Consider the following 20,790-nt stretch of genomic DNA (forward strand, 5'->3'; position numbering starts at 1 on the left):
TGAGATCATTTTAAAAGTGCACTCATATGAAAAGTTTCAACCAACATTCAGATCAGCAGCAAACAAATACTTGAGTCAATACAGAAGTAAAATATCTCATGATATTTGATGTAAAAATAGCACTCATGGTAAACTCATGGGTTTACACCCATGGAAGATGGGTTTCCTCCATATCGTGCAGAATGTATACTTGAGCCCCAGATATCTTCAAGGCTTTGGTTGCTAAGTAAATACAGAGGGGAAAGCACTTTTGTATTTCTCCTGTACTCTGTGGGTTGGAAGAAGAGCAGCCATTGTGGCCAGTGACTTTCCAAGCTGTTGTATAGGAATCACATCTGAGGTGATGCTGGCCTCAGTGGGGATATTACCTCCAGCTTGAGTTGTGTTAGCAATGCCCAGGCCTGGTCTTTATTCTTCTAGTCATAATTAGGGCTCTCCTCCCTGGGCTACAATTAAAGTAGCTCCCAGAGTTTCAGAGGAGCCACACAATCCCAGGTTGCAACCACTCAACGCTGTTTACAAACTGGAATAAAGAGCAATAGAGGGGAATTCCCAGCATGGCGCAGCAGAAATGAATCCGACTAGAAACCATGAGGTTGTGGGTTTGATCCCTGGCCTTGCTCAGTGGGTTAAGGATCTGGCATTGCCATGAGCTGTGATGTAGGTGGCAGACATGGCTCAGATCCTACGTTGCTGTGGCCATGGTGTAGGCTGGCAGCTATAGCTCCGATTAGACCCCTAGCCTGGGAACCTCCATATGCTGCAGGTGCAGCCCTAAAAGGACAAAAGACAAAAAAAAAAACAAAAAACAAAACAGTGATAGAGGAACTTGCCACTGACTTTCCATGGAGAAAGATGAAACACTAATGATTTTTTTAACTATTTTTTTAAAATGGAATCAAACATTAAGATGAATACAGTCCATGGAGAAAACATAAAATTTTGAAAAATGCTCATTGGAGAACTGTTCAGCCAGGCACTCTGAGCTCCAAGAGAAATGTTCTGAGCGTCTTCGTCGTGGGCAAGTCTCTAAGAGTTAGCACAGGGCCTAGAACTTATGAGGTGTTCGTTAACTATTTGCTGAAAATATAAATGAATAAATAAATACATGATCATTACCATGCATTCTGCATCCAGGAAAAACAACAGTTATTTCAAGGCCAAAGTTATTTGTATATACATCGCATAAAAGAACAAAATCTTGCTTTTCACCTTGAATATGAATTAACTTCCACCACCACAAACAAAATGAATGGAAGAAAGTAAGTTTTCACGAAGATGACTATCACAGAATGGTACTCAATTCCAACCCATTTTGTGCAGGTAAATGTATATGCAAAATCTTGATATACTTACCCACATGTATGTGGGAACAATTACACAGTGTGAAAGATACCTGATGTAGAAATAGACTCATTAAAAGGAACTATATATGAAAGCATATTCAGAGGACAGTAAAAAACACTTTCGGAGAATCTGTAATAAAGAGACCACAGGCAAAAGTGCCACAATTTGGGCTGTAACGAAACCTTTCCAAAGGAGATATTTTCAATATTTGAAAGCCAAACTCATCCACAACATCATCCACGTCATCAACATTTCTCTCACATCATTGAGATATTCTTTCCCTGAGATCAACTCCGTATGGGTCCCAGAGAAACAATGAAAGAAAGAATAAAGAAAGATCTGGATGCTGACTTCAGCAGAGACATTTGCTCTAAAGGTGCCCTGTCCTTCCTTGATTCCTGCACACATACCCACTGGATGTTCATATTGCACTTTGCCCCTGTCATAATAAGCTACTCTGGTTTATATTAAGATACTGAGAATCCGTAAAGTAAGTTAGAGTCGAGGCACAACTCACCGAGAACAATGACCACAGTCTTCAGAAGACTCATCATGGTATCCCGGTTCCGCCGGGGGCCAGAACTATGCCGAGACATTCTCATAGTCCTCTGGCGAACATAGCCAAAGATATGAGCATAGAGAACCACCATGACGACAAAGGTCACCAAGTTGAAAATGGCCCAGAAGACCAAGTACGAGTCACTGTAGAGGGGCGCCATGTTGGAACAATGCTCAATATCACAGATGCAGTTCCAGCCCACACTGGGTATCGCGCCCATAACAATGGCCATGGTCCAGATGACCACGATCACCACCACCACCCGCCGGTTGCTCATCCGCGTGTGCAGCTGCATGCGGAAAACTGTAATGTGCCTCTCGATTGCAATGGCCAGTAAGTTGGCCACGGATGCCGTCAGGCTGGTGTCAATGAGGCCCTGACGCAGGAGCCACGTGCTGACCGTCAGTCTCCGAGTGTTGGGTCCTGTGTTGAACATTAAGTAGAAGTAGGCCAACCCAGCAAAGAAGTCTGCGGCAGCCAGGTTCGCCATTAAGTAATAAATAGGAAAATGGAAGCGGCGGTTGACATAGATTGCCACCATGACCAGGAGGTTGGCCAACATGATGAAGATACAGACGGTGATTCCAAGTCCCATCACCAGCTTGCTCACTGTGTTCCATTCTGTGGCAAGGTACTTTCCACTCCGGTTATAGAAGAAGGCGATGGATTCGTTGTAGAAGCACTGCGGTTCATTCATGGCTGTGAACTAAAGAGAAAGGAAGACAGATGAAAAAAAGAGAAAAACCACAGATCCAAATTTGAAGATGCATAGATAACACAAGGCTTCTATGGTAAATGTGGCAAAAAAAAAAAAAAAAAAAAAAAAAAAAAAAACAGGCTAAAAGCAAAGATTTTGAAAATCTGGTCCTGCTAATGTTCTATGATTATGTCGAAACCCCAAAGTTTCTCACTGTTTTACTGTCTTCAAGATTAAAGACAGTCGAAATGAAATAAATGACAAGGTCTGTGCTTGGTGGTTGCACATCACTGCAGCCGACTGGAAAAGCCACATGACCCAGAAATCTTGCTTAAAATACACGAGACAGATGAGAATTTTGCAGAGCACTGCAAGTGGACTATTTACCATAGTAAATCTATTTTGACCTGTTATTTAGGGCATCTGTAAACATAGTTGGTTTACAGATAGGGTATTATTGTCCTATTATTCTGCATTTCTCTTCTCACATAGCACGTTCCCTCCGTGTTGGGCATCTTGTAACCAAGTCCCCATGTGGACCATCAGTCCCAACATTTCGGCGAGGTCACTACGCATCAAAGCTTCTTTGCCCAAAGCCAGTCTTTGCTGTTTGGCATTCCTGTGGTCAGCCCTGTCTATCCCCACAACTCCTTACCCCAGAATAGCATTTGTCAACCAATCTACGACGTGTGAGAAATTTTTCTTTTTGAGCACATAAGAAATACGTTGCTTAAGGTAATCTCCAAAGAGCACATGACACTTTATAGCACTGCTCTACCAAAAAAGCAAGGTATACTCAGATAAAGTCTATCTGCTAAAATATGGAGTGACGTTTCATTATGTGTTTTCTTATTTTTCAACATCACCAATTAGAATAAATTTGCTCATTAATTGTTTATACTCACTTGAATCTAAAAAGGATCGAGGAAGTTTATAATAGAATAATATAGGCAGTCAGTAACTACTAAAATGAAAGCAGAAAGGAAAAAGTAACATAAAGGAGAAACCAGAAAATTATACAGCAAATAGAATAAATCACCCTTCAGGAAGCCTTAAGTTTGTCTGTGACTCCCAAAATTAGAGGAGATTTCTTGAAGACAGCTCACATCCAACCTATTTTACATTGCCCTTAATAAATTACTTTTAGTAAATATGACAGTTCTAACCATTATTATTATTTTTGCAAATGGCTGTATCCATGGCATATGGGGGTTCTTGGGCCAGGGACTGAATCCAAGCCACTGTGCATCCATGCCAGATCCTTTAACCCACTATGCCAGGTTATATTTCATAATATACCCTTTCAATCTCTCACTCTCTCTCTCTTTTTTTTTTTTTTTTTTTTGCTAACACAGCAACACGTTTTCTTCAGAATTCAAAAATCTTCTCGTTTTAAAAACAGTTACAGAGGACAAAATTGATATATGAGGTAAAACAATAGCCCCATCAAAATTTGGGGCAGCACTCCATAGTGATACATATTAATCTCTGAGGTAAAACTTCTAAAAGTATGCACTAAATTTGATAAATAAAGGTGGTAAGTAGCTTCACATCTAGTCATCCAGATCAAGTTTTGCCACTGAGAAAAAAAATCTTCAGGTTTAAGATCTTCTTGAATTTCCTAACTTCAGGTAAGTAAACAGAGACCTTATCTTCTAAGCTACTTGCTCCACTGTACTTCTATGACAATTTCTTAGAATGACACCAGTCTTGGATGAATGCATTTGGTTCCCGCTTCCAAAACTTATGCCAAGGTTTCTGAGAAATGTGAGAGAAAATCAAGTTATCTAGAAGATTAATTCTGGTATAAAGTCATGATGTCTGGCCTCAACGGAGAATTTAATGCCACATGCAGTCAATTTCCTCTCTAATTATTATTCTGTATCTTCTTCATCATGACTATTTTAAACATATCTACTGTTCCCTTTTGAGCTCCCATCTCCCCTCTTTCCATTAGCAGTTGCCAGAAGTGGAAAATTAGGTATCATTGGATTGCAACTTCTTTATCTTTACAATTACTTATCCAAGAATCCATCCTTTCTTCCCCTTCCATCACAACAGAAAAGGTGTTCCTTTGCCATCCAAGTGTTCTGAACCCTATCTATTCCTACTATTTCCAGAACCTTGTTCTGGAAATTATTTCCTTTCTCTTCCTTGTATCTTCAAACCTCCCCCTTCACTCCTTCTCCTCTCCCTTGAACCTTTCCTATCGATAGTCAAATAAATTTAATCTCTACCAAAGACAGACACACAAGAAAGCCCCATGGGACCTCATGTTGGCCTTTCGGGCCTGGATTATTTTTCCCTTCACAGCCAACTGCTCTCTAATGTCTCACTGGAGACACATAAATTTCTCAGTTACCTGTGGTATGGCTTCTCCCTCCATTCTGCCATCAAATCCACTCTTGCCAATTTTTTGTATTGCCCTTTTTAGGGCTGAAGCCATAGCATATGGAGGTTCCCAAACGAGGGGTCTAATCGGAGCTGCAGCTGCCGGCCCACACTACAGCAACGCAGGATCCGAGCCATATCTGCGACCTACGCCACATCTCATGGCAATGCCGGATCCTTAACCCACTGAGCAAGGCCAGGGATTGAACCTGCATCCTCATGGATGCTAGTCAGATTTGTTAACCACTGAGCCACAATGGGAACTCCCCACTCTAGTCAATTCTTGACGTTCATATAACATTCCAAAGTCACGACAATCCGGTGGCCATTCCAGTGGAAATGTTTTAGTCTCTATCTTAACTAAGGCTTCAAAGCATTAGACACATGACTGGGGAGACTCTTAGAAAATTCTTTCTTTGGCTTTCATGACATCATACTCTTCTGGTCATGATCCCTCTCTCTGGCTGGTCCTTCTCGGTCATTTTTGAGGGTCCCCATCCTCTGAGCAACATCACTGTTTCTGCACTATTTATATCCTCATTCAACACGCTTGCACAGAGTTTTCTAATGTGTCCTCTAAGAATTCTATGAATATATATATATATATATATATATATATATATGTAATATTCCCATTTCTATATTTAGCCCCTGCTTTTTTCCTGAGGTCTAGGCAAATATCAAATTGCCCACGGTTATATCAAATGGACTACCCCACAATTTCTTCTGCCTCTGCTCAAAATCAAGCTCAAACTTATAACTTTCTTCATGAGCCCCTACTTGTTCTTCCCATGTTCTCGTTTCCAGAGGCTAGAGAACCTGGAAATTTCCAGGGGCCTGTGTGCTCAACCTGGAAATTCCTTCTCTTCTCATTCTCATCATTTAAGCAATAACCAAAACCCTGTAAATTCTCCTTCCTAAGTACCTGCTCAACCTATCTACTCTTCCGTCCTCAGAGCTCCCAAAAGTACTACTACACAGGCTTCCTAAGTGTCCTTTCTGTCTGGCACCAATTTCTTCTCTAGTGATCTTTCTAGAAGACAAAGTTGCCCAAATTGCTCCTCTACTAAAAAGGTTTCTGTGGCTTGTAAGCAAGTGCACTTAGGATAAAAATCTAAACTCTCCGACTGTCGTATCAGGCCTCCTCTGCCTCTCCGGCCTCAACTCAAGCTGTTAATGACTTCAAGGTCTCTGCTTTCGCTCCATTTAATGTACTGGGTTCTCTCTCACCTCTTGTTCTTGGCCATCAGTGAGAACAGCAGTGTTGTGCAGCAGCCACCCAGAGGGTTTGTAAAATATAGACTGGTGGCCATATCCCCCAAATTTCTGTTTAGCAGATTTGAGGCAGGGCCCCAGATGATGCTGATGCTGTACTTTGAGGACCACGGGCCTAGAACACTCTTCCCCTGATTTTCACCGTATACTCATTCTTCATGTACCAGCTGAAACACCACTCTTTCCAGTCATTCTCCCTGGATCATCTCACGTCTACACAAGGTGCTTCCAACCAAAATTCCCTGCATTACTCCTGTAACAACACTTAACACACTAATAATTGCTTAATTTTCTACTGCCACCTCCCCACACTAGGCTGTAAGCTCTGTGAGGGCAGAGATTCTAGCTTTCTTGTTCACTCACTGTTGTATAGCACCATCGACTAGATTAGATGCTAAATATACAGGTTGCTTTAATAAATTAAAGATCATTTCAAAAACGTTCACATTTCACAAGTTTCCTTTCTGCAAGGATACACACACACACACACACACACCAAAAAAAACATAGACATAAATTAAAATTCTGTTATTTCCTTTAGCCCTCTGGACAAAGACATTGCTTAATCAAACATGAAGCATATAGTATGTCACAGCATTCCAAAGTTGGAATGCCAGCTGCCGACAAAAGCAGTGGTATGTACAGCTTCTCCGCTTTTCCCACTGAGAAAAACTATACAGTTAAGAATGAAAAAATAAAAAATAAATTGTCTTTTTTTTTTTTTTTTTTTTTTTTTAATGGCCACACCTGTGGCACACGTAAGTTCCTGGGTTTCAGACAGAGACTGAATCCGAGCTGCAGCTGTGACCTATGCCGGATCCTTTAATCCACTGTGCCAGACTAGGAAGCAAACCCACACCTCTGCAGTGACATGGGCTGCTGCAGTTGAATTCTTAACCCACTGTGCCACAGTGAGAACTCCTAAATTATCTTTCCAAGCCAATTGCTAAGATGAATAAAACTGACAAATTTTCTCTGAAGGAATCCAGTATGTTTACTTAGCAAATGGCATGTGACCTGGTTCTATACCATCTTATCTCTCAAAAATTGAGTAGTGATACCATAAAAACTGTACCCTATTTAATGATATAACTTACACAATTTTTTTAAACCTTGGTTTCATCATCTTTGAAAGGAGAAAACAGGACTAAACTATATATAAAGTCTTTTGTAGGTAAAATCCTATACTGAGAAAATTCTGGGTAAGGATCAAGTAGAAAATGTACCAGGAATTAACATTTATAAGGGTAGAATACATTTGAGAAAAAATTCAGAGGAATTTTAGCTAGATTCAGTACAACAGGACTGAACTGAAAGAAGAATTAAATCCCCTCTTCTACCATCTAAAATGCAACCGATCTGGAGAGTAAGAGAGGGAGACTCTAGCAGCATCTAGAGTCATGTGGCCGTCAGAAGACTGGTTGAATGGGCTTCTTTACTTCTTCGGGACCTGAGGGATTTAGGCAAAAACCTACATCAAGCTCTGGGAGAATCTAATTCAACAATGATTGGACTATAAACAACTCAAGGTAGTCACGGCTATAATGATACAGCAAACAGGAAAAAACGTATCAAACACAGTGGAGAGAAAGCAATCTCAGAGGAGGAGATGATCATTCTAAAAATAAATAAATAAAACACCTCCCTTGAAGCAGATTTATGGGAAACAAAGGTAAAATGAAAATGATGACATGTTATTTCTGATTGGTCTTCTCAAACTGTTTTGTGAGGGCACCAGCAGTGAAAATACAGAAAGCCAGGAAGTTCCTATTGTAGCTCAATGGAAACAAGCCCAACTAGGATATGGGTTCGATCCCTGGCCTCACTCAGTGGATTAAAGGATCCGGCATTGCTGTGAGCTATGGTATAGGTTGCAGACACTGCTTGGATCCTGTACTGCGGTGGCTGAAGTACGGCTGGCAGCTGTAGCTCCAATTTGACCCCTAGCCTCAGGAACTTCCATATGCCACAGGTGCAGCCTTAAAAAACAAGAAAGAAGGAGTTCCCGTCATGGCTCAGTGGGTAACGAATCCGGCTAGGAACCATGAAGTTGTGGGTTCAATCCCTGGCCTTGCTTAGTGGGTTAAAGATCCGAACCAGTGTTGCCGTGAACTATGGTGTAGGTTGCAGACGCGGCTCGGATCTGGCATTGCTGTGGCTCTGGCATAGGCCGGCAGCTACAGCTCCGATTAGTCCCCTAGCCTGGGAACCTCCATATGCTGCAGGTGCAGCCCTAGAAATGGCCAAAAAAAAAAAAAAAACAAAAAAAAAAAAAAAAAAGCAAGAAAGAAAACAGAACAAGCCATTATGAAGACAGAACATAAATAAATAAAACTCCAGTCAAAAAAAAAATACAGAGATTATATTAGCTTTCTATTGCTACTGCAACAAATTGCTAACAAATTTAGTAGCTTACAAATAGAAATTCATTATCTTACAGTCCTGGAGGTCGGGAGTCCAAAGTGGGGCTCATAAGGCTAACACCAAGGTGTTGGCAGGACTCTATTCCTTCCCAGAGGCTCTAGAGGAGAATCTTTCTTGTCTTTTCCAACATGCTGCCCATATTCTTTGTCACCTGGCCCCATTCCAGCTTCAAAGCCAGCAACGGCCAAGTCTTGCTCACACAGCATCATTCCAACACCGACACTTCTTCATCTTCCGCATTTAGGGACCCTTGTGATTACAATGAGCCCACCCAGATAATTTAGGATTATCTGCCCATCACGAAATCTTGAACTTAACTGCATCTGAAACGTCCCTTTTGCCATGTAAAGTAGCATATTCACGGGTTTCAAGATTAAGTACACTGAAATGCACATCTTTAGAACTCCATTATTGTGCCCAGAGGTGAAAAACTGAATTAAAAACCGTAATTCAGGCAATGAAGTTTAAAAATCCCAGAAAACTGAAATGGCAAGTAGAAAACATAGTTAAGAAATTCACTCAGCACTTCGAGAAGAAGGTCAAAGATAAGAATAAAAGTAAAGAAGACACGCACAGGAAAAATCCCTAATGTAACTAGCTTTCCAAGTAAAACTAGGATGAAGCTTAAGGAACACAGCCTCAAGTACGTGAAAAGTTGTTCCTTAAAGATAAAGACCTCAGGTTACTGGTTTAAGTTTCTACAAATTACAGAAGAGGTAATTAAAATCAACTGAAATTCAGATATAGCTAGTTTAGATTCTGGCATTTCAAGGGTATCATTCAAAAATGTTTAAGTACTTTTTTAAAAAGCAAACAAATTAAATATTGAGAGAAAGAAAGAAAATAAGGTATCACTAAGATTCTGCTGTAGAATTCCAAAGGACAGAACACAAACATCAAAATCTTCATTATGCTTCAATTTAAAAAAAAAAAAAAAACAATCTCTGCTATGTGGAGAAAATGTCTGAGATTCAAATTCAAGTTCCTCAGCCATCTATACTGATGTTCTCATTTGAGGACAATACAGAACAGTCCCACAGATAGGAGAGATCGTTATCTATATTTCCTTCCTAAAAAAATACAAATTCAAGTAAGCCATAAAAAAAAACAAAAATGAAAAACACAATAGAATAAAACGACTAGCAGCAAGCATCGAAAATACACAAAACCTAATTGAGTCGAAGCAACCGATCTTCATATAGTTATAAAACAAAGCAAATATCAAAAATAACTCTTGAAAGTATACTTAATACATTAGAACTAAAATCCCTGTATCAATAAGAATTTAAAAATGGAACCGAAGTATTAAATATCCGTTCATTTTCTCTTACTACTCAGGTATGAATCAAAACATTCATTTAAACTGTAATGATAATTTTCAAAAATGTTTAAATATGGGGATTCAAAAACCACCAAACTGAGTAGTTAATACACTAAAAGTGGGATGACTACTTTTCATGTTACTGGGGAAAATAGAGTAAAAAATGGCAGGGGGGGACATAAATGATGCCAGAAGAACAATTTGTGAGATGTATTCAGCTAAGATTATAAATGATGTCTTTTCTTCCTTAGAAAAGTGGTATTTGCTGCAAGAAATTTGGAGGAAAACAAAAACATAATCATACAAAACTCAATAAATATTTGTTTAAAGTCTATTACTCTAAAATCCAAATCATTATAATTAGAAATTTCTCTAAAATAAGTTACAGAAGTCTGCCCTGCCCAAGAAACAAAGATATAAATAAAACAGAATGATTCAAAAAATAAATTATCCTCAAGGCTAAAAAGAGAAGTCCACATTCAGGCCCTTTTCACGTCCACCAATTACATCTCAGGATAAGGGGGCAGATGGAGGAGAACTCATTAGCTGCTCCACAGAATGGATGTTCCAAAGCTCAGAAATTTACCTCACCCTATCATGTGATCTCAAAAGAAGTCATAACAAATGTGCCAAGCCTGAACTCTAAAGAGGCACAGATGGTGCTCTCCTTGGCAATGCACTTCATTCATTCAACTGGCATATCCACAAGCACTTCTGGAATGCCAGATATGGCCATGGCACTGCCCTGGGTTGTGCCTTGAAAGGAAACAAAATGACACACCCGGGCACCAACTATGGGGCCATGCACAGTCCATCCAGTGTGGTTTGGTAGCTCCCGAAAGACAGCTACATAGTCATAAGCCAAGTGGAAAGGGAACACTTAGCACAAGCTCACCAGCTGGTTATTAAAACTATATGGTTTAGTAAGTATTTAGATAAGAATGCAAATATGTATTCCAGTGACATCCTAAAGAGAGATTTTCACCTGTGCTGGTAAAAGGACCCGTAAAAAGATATAAATCAAGCTACTTTGGTTCCCCACCTCTGTGAAAGTGCAATACTGGAGTGGGTGAGAACTTCCTTCCGATCCTGACGCTCACCAGCTAATCTGGCCTTCAGTAGGTCTCCTAACTGCTCTCAGTGTTGATTTCTCATTTGTAAAATAAGACACCTCTAAGAACTCTTCCATTCTACTTCTTGAATCTAAAATAATCAAACCTTCCATACGTTTCCTCCCTCCCCTGCAAAAAGATTGAAAAAGCACTCGAAATGGGATTAAGATGGCGGAATAGAAGGACTGGAGCTCAACTTCTCTCCTAAAAACAACAAAATGCACAACTAAAGGCTGAGCAATCTTCACCCAAATGGAAACCTTAAAAAAGATACCCTACTCCAGAAGAAAAAGAGGCGGACACATCAAGAGGTAGCAGGGGCAATTTCGTGATATAAACAACCCCATATCTCCCAGGTGGGAAGCCCCACAGACTGGAAACTAACTGGTTCACAGAGACTCACCTACAGGAGTGAGAGTTCTGAGCCCCACATCAAACTCTCAAGTGTGGAGATCTGGCAGAGGGGGAAAGAGCCCCGGAGCATCTGGCATTGAAGGCCAGTGGGGCTTGTGTGCAGGAGCTCCACAGGACTGGGGGAAATGGAGACCCCATTCTTAAAAGGCACACACAGACGTTCATGTGCACTGAGTCCCAGGGCAAAGCAAAGGCTCCAAGGGAATCTGGGTCAAACCTGACTGCAGTTCTTAGAGGACATCCTGGGAAAACAGGGGTGAATGTGGCTTGTTGTGAGGGAAGGACATTGAAAGCAAAGCTCTCCGGAATATTCAGCAGCAGTGCCTTTCTCTGGAGGTGGTCATTTTGGGAAAATATGGCCCCACCCATCAGTCAGCTGCTGAGAAGCCCCAGGGCAAACAACAATCCAGCAGGGATCACAGCCCCACCCCTCAGTAAACAGGCTACCTAAAGACCCCTCAGGCACACAGATGCCTCTAATACCATCCAGAGACTAAGCCCCACCCACAGAGGGATTAGAATTGGCTCCTCCTACCAGGGGGCATGCATCAGCCCCTCCCATCAGGAAGCCTACAGCAAGCCCCCATACTGACTTCAGCCTCAGGGGGTCAGACATCAGAAGTAAGAGAGGCTACAACTCTAGTACCTGTAAGAAGGTCACCACACCAAAAACATATAAAAATGAAAAGACAGAGAACTATAACTCAGATGAGGGAGAAAGGAAAAACCACAGAAAATCAGCTAAGCAATGAGGAGATTCTCAGCCTCCAGGAAAAAGACTTTAGACTGTTGATGCTGAAGATGATGCAAGACATTGGAAATAAACTGGAGGCAAAGATGGATAACTTACAGGAAACACTGACCAAAGAGATACAAGATATAAAACTTAAGCAAGAAGAGATGCAAAATACAATAACTGAAATAAAAAATTCACTAGAAGCAGCTAACAGCAGAATACAGGAGGCAGAAGAACGAATAAGCGAGGTGGAGGACAGGTTAGTGGAAATTATGGATGCAGAACAGAAAAGAGAAAAATGATTGAAAACAAATGAAGAGAGTCTCAGAGAACTCTGGGACAACGTGAAATGCACCAACATCTGTATTATAGGGGTGCCAGAAGGAGAAAAGACAGAGAAGGAGACAGAAAAAATATTCCAAGAGATAATAACCAAAACCTTCCCTAACATGGGGAAGGAATCACTCACTCAAATCCAGGAAGCACAACGAGTACCATATAAAATAAACCCAAGGAGGAACACCCTGAGAAACATACTAATCAAACTGACCAAAATTAAAAACAAAGAGAAAATCTTGAAAGCAGCTAAGGAAAAGAAACAAATAACATACAAGGGAATCCCGATAAAGCTATCGGCAGATTTTTCAACAGAAACTCTGCAGGCCAGAAGGGAGTGGCATGATATACTCAACGTGATGAAAGGAAAAAACCTCCAACCAAGATTACTCTACCCAGCAAGACTCTCCTTCAGATTTGAAGGAGAAATCAAAACCTTCACAGATAACCAAAAGCTGAGAGAATTCAGCAACACTAAGCCAGCCTTACAGCAAATACTAAAGGAACTTCTATAGGCAGAAAAGAACAAGAGAAGAAGGAAAGGAAAAAGAGCAGCAAAAACAAATCCAAAGTAATTAATAAAATGACAATAAGAACATACATATCAATAATTACCTTAAATGTTAATGGACTAAATGCCCCAACCAAAAGACACAGACTGGCTGAATGGATACAAAAACAAGACCCATATATGTGCTGTCTTCAAGAGACCCACTTCACTTCTATGGACACATACAAACTGAAAGTGAGAGGATGGAAGAAAATATTTCATGCAAAAGGGGATCAAAAGAAAGCTGGAATAGCAATACTCATATCAGACAAAGTAGACTTTGAAGAATATTTTCAGTGACAAAGAAGGACATTACATAATGATCAAAGGATCAATCCAAGAAGATGTTATAACAATTTTAAATATCTACACACCCAACACAGGTTCACCACAATATATAAGGCAACTGCTAACAACCTTAAAAGGACAAATCCACAATAACACAATAATACTGGGGAACGTTAACACCCCACTTACAGCAATGGACAGATCAACCAGACAGAAAATCAATAAGGAAACACAGGCCCTGAATGAAGCATTAAACCAGATGGACTTAATAGATATTTATAGGACATTTCATCCAAAAGCAACAGAATACACATTCTTCTCAAGTGCACATGGAACATTCTCTAAGATTGATCACATCCTGGGCTACAAATCCAACCTCAGTAACTTTAAGAAAATTGAAATCATATCAAGCATCTTTTCCGACCACAATGCAATACGACTGGAAATCAACAACAAGAAAAAAACTGCAAAAAAACACAAACACGTGGAGATTCAACAACATGCTACTAAACAACCAATGGATCACTGAAGAAATCAAAGAGGAAATTAAAAAATACCTAGCAGCAAATGACAACGAAGATACGATACTCCAAAACCTATGGGATGCAGCAATTTGGCAAAGTTTCAGGATACAAAATCAATACACAGAAATCGATAGCGTTTCTATATACTAACAATGAAAAAGCAGTAAAGGAAATTAGGGAAGCAATCCCGTTTACCATCGCATCCAAAAGAATAAAATACCTAGGAGTAAACCCACCTAAAGAAACAAAAGACCTGTACGCTGAAAACTACAAGCCACTGATGAAAGAAATCAAAGATGACACAGAGATGGAAAGATATACCATGCTCGCGGATTGGAAGAGTTAATATTATCAAAATGACTATACTACCCAAGGCAATCTACAGATTCAATGCAATCCCTATCAAATTACCAACGACATTTTTCACAGAACTTGAACAAAATATTTTAAAGTTTGTTTGGAAGTACAAAAGACCCAGAATAACCAAAGACGTCCTGAAAAAGAAAAATGGAGCTGGAGGAATCAGGCTCCTGGACTTCAGACTATACTACAAAGCAACAGTCGTCAAAACTGCATGGTACTGGCACAAAGACAGACATATAGATCAGTGGAACAGGATAGAAAGCCCAGAATTAAACCCATGCAGTTACAGCCAACTAATCTATGACAAAGGAAGCAAGACTATACAATGGAGAAAGGACAGCTTGTTCAGTAAGTGGTGCTGGGAAAACTGGACAGCCACATGGAAAAGAATGAAATTACAATACTCCCTAACACCATACACAAAAATAAACTCCAAATGGATTAAAGACCTAGATATAAGACCAGACACTATCAAACACCTAGAGGAAAACATAGGCCAAACACTCTCTGACATAAATGACAGCAACATCTCCTCAGATCCACCTCTTAGAGTATTGACAATAAAAAGAAAAATAAACAAATGGGACCTACTCAAACTTCAAAGTTTCTGCACAGCAAAGGAAACCCTAAACAACACAAAAAGACAACCCACAGAATGGGAGAAAATCTTTGCAAGTGAAACGACTGACAAGGGATTAATCTCCAAAATTTATAAACAACTTCTGCAGCTCCATACCAACAAAACAAACAACCCCATCCAACAATGGGCAGAAGATCTAAACAGACAATTCTCCAAAGAAGACATACAGATGGCCAAAAAACACATGAAAAGATGTTCAACGTCACTCATTATTACAGAAATGCAAATCAAAACCACTCTGAGGTACCACCTTACACCAGCCTGAATGGCCATCATCCAAACGTCTACAAACAATAAGTGCTGGAGAGGGTGTGGAGAAAAAGGAACCCTCGTACACTGTTGGTGGGATTGCAAATTGGTGCAACCACTGTGGAAAGCAGTATGGAGATTCCTCAGAAAACTAAAAATAGAACAACCATTTGATCCAGTAATCCCACTCCTGGGCATCCATTCAGAGAAAACCACGACTCGCAAAGACACATGTACTCCAATGTTCATTGCAGCACTATTTACAATAGCCAAGACATGGAAACAACTTAAATGTCCATCGACAGAGGAGTGGATCCAGAAGATGTGGTACATATACACAATGGAATATTACTTAGCCATCAAAAAGAACAAAATACCAGCATTTTTAGCAACATGGATGGACCTAGAAACTATCATGCTAAGTGAAGTCAGCCATACAATGAGACACCAACATCAAATGCTTTCACTGACATGTGGAATCTGAAAAAAGGACAGACGGAACTTCTTTGCAGAACAGACGCTGACTCACAGACATTGAAAAACTTACGGTCTCCGGAGGAGACAGTTTGGGGGATGGGGGATCTGCTTGGGCTGTGGGATGGAAACCCTGTGAAATCAGATTATTATGATCATTATACAACTACAGATGTGATAAATTCATTTGAGTAATAAAAAAATGAAAAAAAATTAAAATAAATATGTAAAGTAAAAAAATAAATAAATAAAAAATAAAAATAAAAAAATAAAGTCTTCACAGGAAAGCACCGCTCAAATGCCTATCAAGCCATAACAATAATAATCATAATTCATCCTGTTGCCCAAGTAAGACCATAGTCATTGACCTAGATTGATAAATTTGTACATTGAGAAGACAGATAAACAGAAATCTAAGAGAAATAGTAGGGGGAAAAAAGGTAGGAAATTTACCACCTTTTATATACAAGAGTGCCGGAAAGCTGAGAAAGATTAGGTATGTTAAATATTATTAATATTTACTTAAGTGTTTTCCACCTAACACCTGCATCACTTAAGACACAAATGATCCCAAACACAGCTTTCAACTTTTCTGGATTAATTGACATGTTTATATAACAATTTCAAACTTGATTATTTTATAACAAAATTAAAAATAAAATATGACTGTCTTTCAGGTAGCTTTGGTGAATAAATGCTTATAAGGAAAATATTCCATATTTAAAATTATTCTATGGAACATAATAAATCCTTACTTTTCTTGTAGCCTCCCTCTTGAAAACTGTCTCCACTGGTGAGCCTTTTTTTTTTTTTTTTTCCCACTGTACAGCAAGGGGGTCAGGTTATCCTTAGATGTATACATTACAATTACATTTTTCCCCCACCCTTTATTCTGTTGCAATATGAGTATCTAGACATAGTTCTCAATGCTACTCAGCAGGATCTCCCTGTAAATCTATTCTAAGTTGTGTCTGATAAGCCCAAGCTCCCGATCCCTCCCACTCCCTCCCCCTCCCATCAGGCAGCCACAAGTCTCTTCTCCTTTTAAGCTATGTGTACCACTATTCGAAAACCAAATATTCCATGCACAATTTTCATTTGTTAAACACAAGCAAAATGCCTCTTAAATCAGAACAAGTCCAGGGAGAGAAGGAGGTGGGGTTTTAACATGCTTGCATTGGAAGCCCAGGGAGTTAGATCTGTCAGGAGAAGGCAGCTCGTATTCTGCATCAATGACATCATCATTAGTCATCTCTGGGGCCACATTCTGCTGAGCACAGCAAGTAGGCTTCAGTTTCTGAACAGAGGGCCTCCATGACTCTCAGTCTCACTGAGAATTGTGGAAGATGGCCTAGGTTTTCCCTTCTTAGTCTGGATCTGGAAGGCCGGCTCTGAGGAAGTGTTTAAGTGTTAAGTGTTTAAGGCTCCTCTGGCATCTCCCTGCCCTTTCCCAGATTCTACTCCAGCCATGGAACCTCCCTCTCCCTTAGCTCCTGTTTTCAAAAAATTCATCCTGAAATGTTTTAAGATGAGGAAATTCCTTAGAAGAGAGGGAAACACGGGAGAAACAGGTACAACGGTACCATCACATATCTTGAAGAAAAGACCCTTAAAATCCAGCTATTAAAGACAGGATCATAGCTAACAAATAAGAGAGGAAATAACAAAGAGAAAACATCAAGATACTGGTCATGAAGAGCTTTGTAGTTGGACTTCATGCTTTTCCTTAAAAGTAATAAGTAATTATTCAGTTACAATAATACAGTAACATTACTTTAGCACTATCAATATCACTAATATTGATATTAAAGAAGAAAATTTGTATCCTAGAAATCTTTGGTTTTTTGAGACATCAGAGTTGTACATTCCCCATTCATTAAAGCTATTGAGTAACTGGATTTATAGCTGGAAAATGTGAAGGCATAGATGTATGCGGACAAGTGTGCCTTTCATTTGTGTGTTGCTCCCTTTTTCTGCTTCATTCTGCTTTGCTTGGTATTTTAGGAAAATATTTTTTTTCAATCTCCTTTGACTGCTGGGTTTTGACTAGTTCTGCAACAGGAATGTTGGAAAAGAATTGGAGGATAAGAGGTAATTTCTCTTTCTTGCTCTGCCTCATAGCCTACAGAAGAAGCTGCAACTCCCTCGTGGCTCAAATCCCGCTGGGCAGTTGGGTGATGTGGCCTGGCATCTAGATTCTGGCTACCCGACTGCTTCCCACCTTTCCTTTAGCCATCGAGCTTTCTACCTTTGCTAGTCTGGTTTAACTGATTGCATTACATTGCTCAAACAGATTCTCAATTCTTCTTCATTTACATACCCAATTTATCCAAATTTTGCCTGCATTAAATTCTCTTTACTTTGAAAAATCTACCACACACACAAAAAAAAAAAGACAGCGCAGAATTTATGAAACGCCATTAAGTCTCTATTAACAAGAAAAATAGTTCTCGCACTTTTAGAGCCTCAAATTAGAAACAATTTTTAAAAAAGGAATGATTTGCCAGTAGAACCAAAAAAGAGGCCACAGAACAATGTTGAGACAAACTAAAAATATTTTAAAGTTAGACTCCCCAGGAGTTCCCACTGTGGTTCAGCAGGTTATGAACTCAACATCCATGAGGATACAGGTTTGATCCCCGGTGGGTTAAGGATCCGTCATTGCCATGAGCTGTGATGTAGGTCTCAGACTCAGTTGGAATCCTACGTTGCTGTGGCTGTGGTGTAGGCCAGCAGCTGCAGCAGATCCTATTCGACCTCTAGCCTGGGAACTTCCATATGCGTCATTGTGGCCCTAATAAAAGCAAAAAAAAAGAAAAGAAAAGAAAAGAATCCTCAAAGTAGCCGAAGAATATACAGCTTCTAGATTTTTTTAAGTTTATCTGAAAAAGTACATAAAATGCTGCTTCTATAAAGAAACACTGTACATGAATAGAGTATATACACGTAAAAAAGACACTATGGAACATAAACTAAATCAACGAAAATGCTTTGTATCTATTATAGTCCCTCGTAACAGGCAGAGTGAGTGACATCATCTTTGCTCGATTTCCAAAGAGAATTTTGAGTCAGTCCCAAGAAGAAATGGGAGAAAAAAATAAAACGCTAAAAACACTAAGACACGCTGGAGAAAAATACAAGTAGTGTTTTAGATGCGCTGCTGAGCTAAAAGGGAACAACAAACTAGGGTGACAGGCTGCTCTGGCGGCAGACTGTCAAGATTATGGTCATTAAATATGTCCATAATTAATATGGGCATTAAATATTTCAGGGAAAAAGAAGATGAGTCCTTGGCCTTGACTGGGACAGTGACTTAGGACGAAGACCCAGTCCTGAAGCTCGGAATCTGGAGGATCCCCACATCATTTCCTGAAAAATGGAAGCTACCCAACTGCTCCGAAGAAAACAAGGAAGTCTGTCTGTTTTAGCTTAGGCTCCAGATTGGGAAACAAATAAATAAAAAGGTTTCCATCAGAAATCAAGCCCCCAAAGTTCCTGCTGTGGCACAATGGGACTGGCAGCGTCTCTGCATTGCCGGGACACGGGTTCAATCCTTTAACACCGTGACTTTAAGGATCTGACGCTGCCACAGCTGGAGTGTAGGTCACAACTGCAGCTGGGATCTGGTCCCTGGCCCAGGAACTCCATTTGCCACAGGGTGGCAACAAAAAAGGGGTGGGGGAGAGAAATCAAGACTCCAAGCCTGTAAATCATGCACCGAGGGGATGTGAAGTTAGACGGAGTCTGAGAACCCACAGAAAGAGAAGTCAACACAAACCACAGTCCTTGGCCTGTGATATCTCCACCCCCTCCCGTCCAAGGGCCTGGCACTACCGAGCATCAAACCTCTCCAATTCAGCCACGCAGGATTCTCTCAGATCAGCCCCACTGAAGGGGAATTCATCATCGCAAACAATAAAAACACACAGGAAGGATACCATGTGTGAGAATCGGCAGAAGAGTCCACAGAGGACTGGACCCAAAAATGTCAGACTAAAGACAAACCTGAACTGGTTGAGATTTTGCATTCTCCCTTTCCACCTTTACCGGTTTCAGTTACATTTCTAAGTCTATTCTTTAAGGCTTATTTTTAAGATTGTGTGTGTATGTGTCTTTTTGTCTGTTTAGGGCTGCACCCACAGCATAAGGAGGTCCCCAGGCTAAGGGCCTAATTGGAGCTGTAGCCTCTGGCCTACACCACAGCCACAGCAATGCGGGATCCGAGCTGCGTCTTGGACCTACACCATAGCTCACCGCAACGCTGGATCCTTAACCCACTGAGCAAAGTCAGGGATCAAACCCGCAACCTCAGTGGTTCCTAACTAATCGTGTTCATTTCCACTGAGCCACGACAGGAACTCCTATTTTTAAGATTTTAACATGCAAACTTGACTTGAAGTCTGAAGGCAATCCTCTTCCCTTGGTAAGCTTTCACTCCAATGCCTCTGCTCTCATCTTACTATGGTTCGATATTTTACTTCCATCTGTTTTGAAACCTACCTAAAATTACTTGATATTACTCTTTTGATTTTATAGTCTCAGTTTATTTGCTTATCTTGGTTTCTTTTTGTTTTGTTTTTGTTTTGCTTTTTGGGGCTGTACCTGTGACATATGGAAGTTCCCAGGCTAGGGGTTGAATCAGAGCTGAAGATGCCGGCCTTCGCCACAGCCACAGCAACGCCGGATCCAAGCCGCCTGCATCTGTGACCTACACCACAGCTCACAGCAATGCTGGACCCTTAACCACTGAGCAAGGCCAGGGATTGAACCCGTGTCCTTATGGACACTAGTCAGGTTTATTACCACTGTGCCACGACAGGAACTCCTATTTGGTTATCTTTGTATGAAACCAGGATACCCATGTTATAAAAACAAAAAGGAGATTAGGAGTGAAATAAATTATCAACCAGTATTATTTAAGAATATAAATGAGGGTTTCTACATAAAATATATATCTATTTTTAGATATATGGGGGAGAAAGAGGAGGAGGTGTAACTAAATAGAGTTTATTCCAGGAGTTCCCGCTATGGGGCAGGGTGGGTTGTTAAAGCATCCAGCCTTGTCTCTGCCCCTGCTCAGGTTGCTGCTG

General features: G+C 40.3%; 1 protein-coding gene across 6 annotated transcripts in view; it reads right to left on the reverse strand.

Annotated features, from left to right (window-relative positions):
- LPAR1 (lysophosphatidic acid receptor 1) overlaps positions 1-20,790 on the reverse strand; it is a 168,246-nt gene that overhangs the window by 61,227 nt on the left and 86,229 nt on the right. For all 6 annotated transcript variants that reach the window (XM_021069121.1, XM_021069292.1, XM_021069049.1 and 3 more), the window contains 1 exon segment: positions 1,865-2,612. In XM_021069121.1, coding sequence (XP_020924780.1) covers positions 1,865-2,612 — 748 coding nt within the window.

The sequence above is a fragment of the Sus scrofa genome, chromosome 1 (genome assembly GCF_000003025.6).
Source record: "Sus scrofa isolate TJ Tabasco breed Duroc chromosome 1, Sscrofa11.1, whole genome shotgun sequence".
NCBI classification, from domain to species: domain Eukaryota; kingdom Metazoa; phylum Chordata; class Mammalia; order Artiodactyla; family Suidae; genus Sus; species Sus scrofa.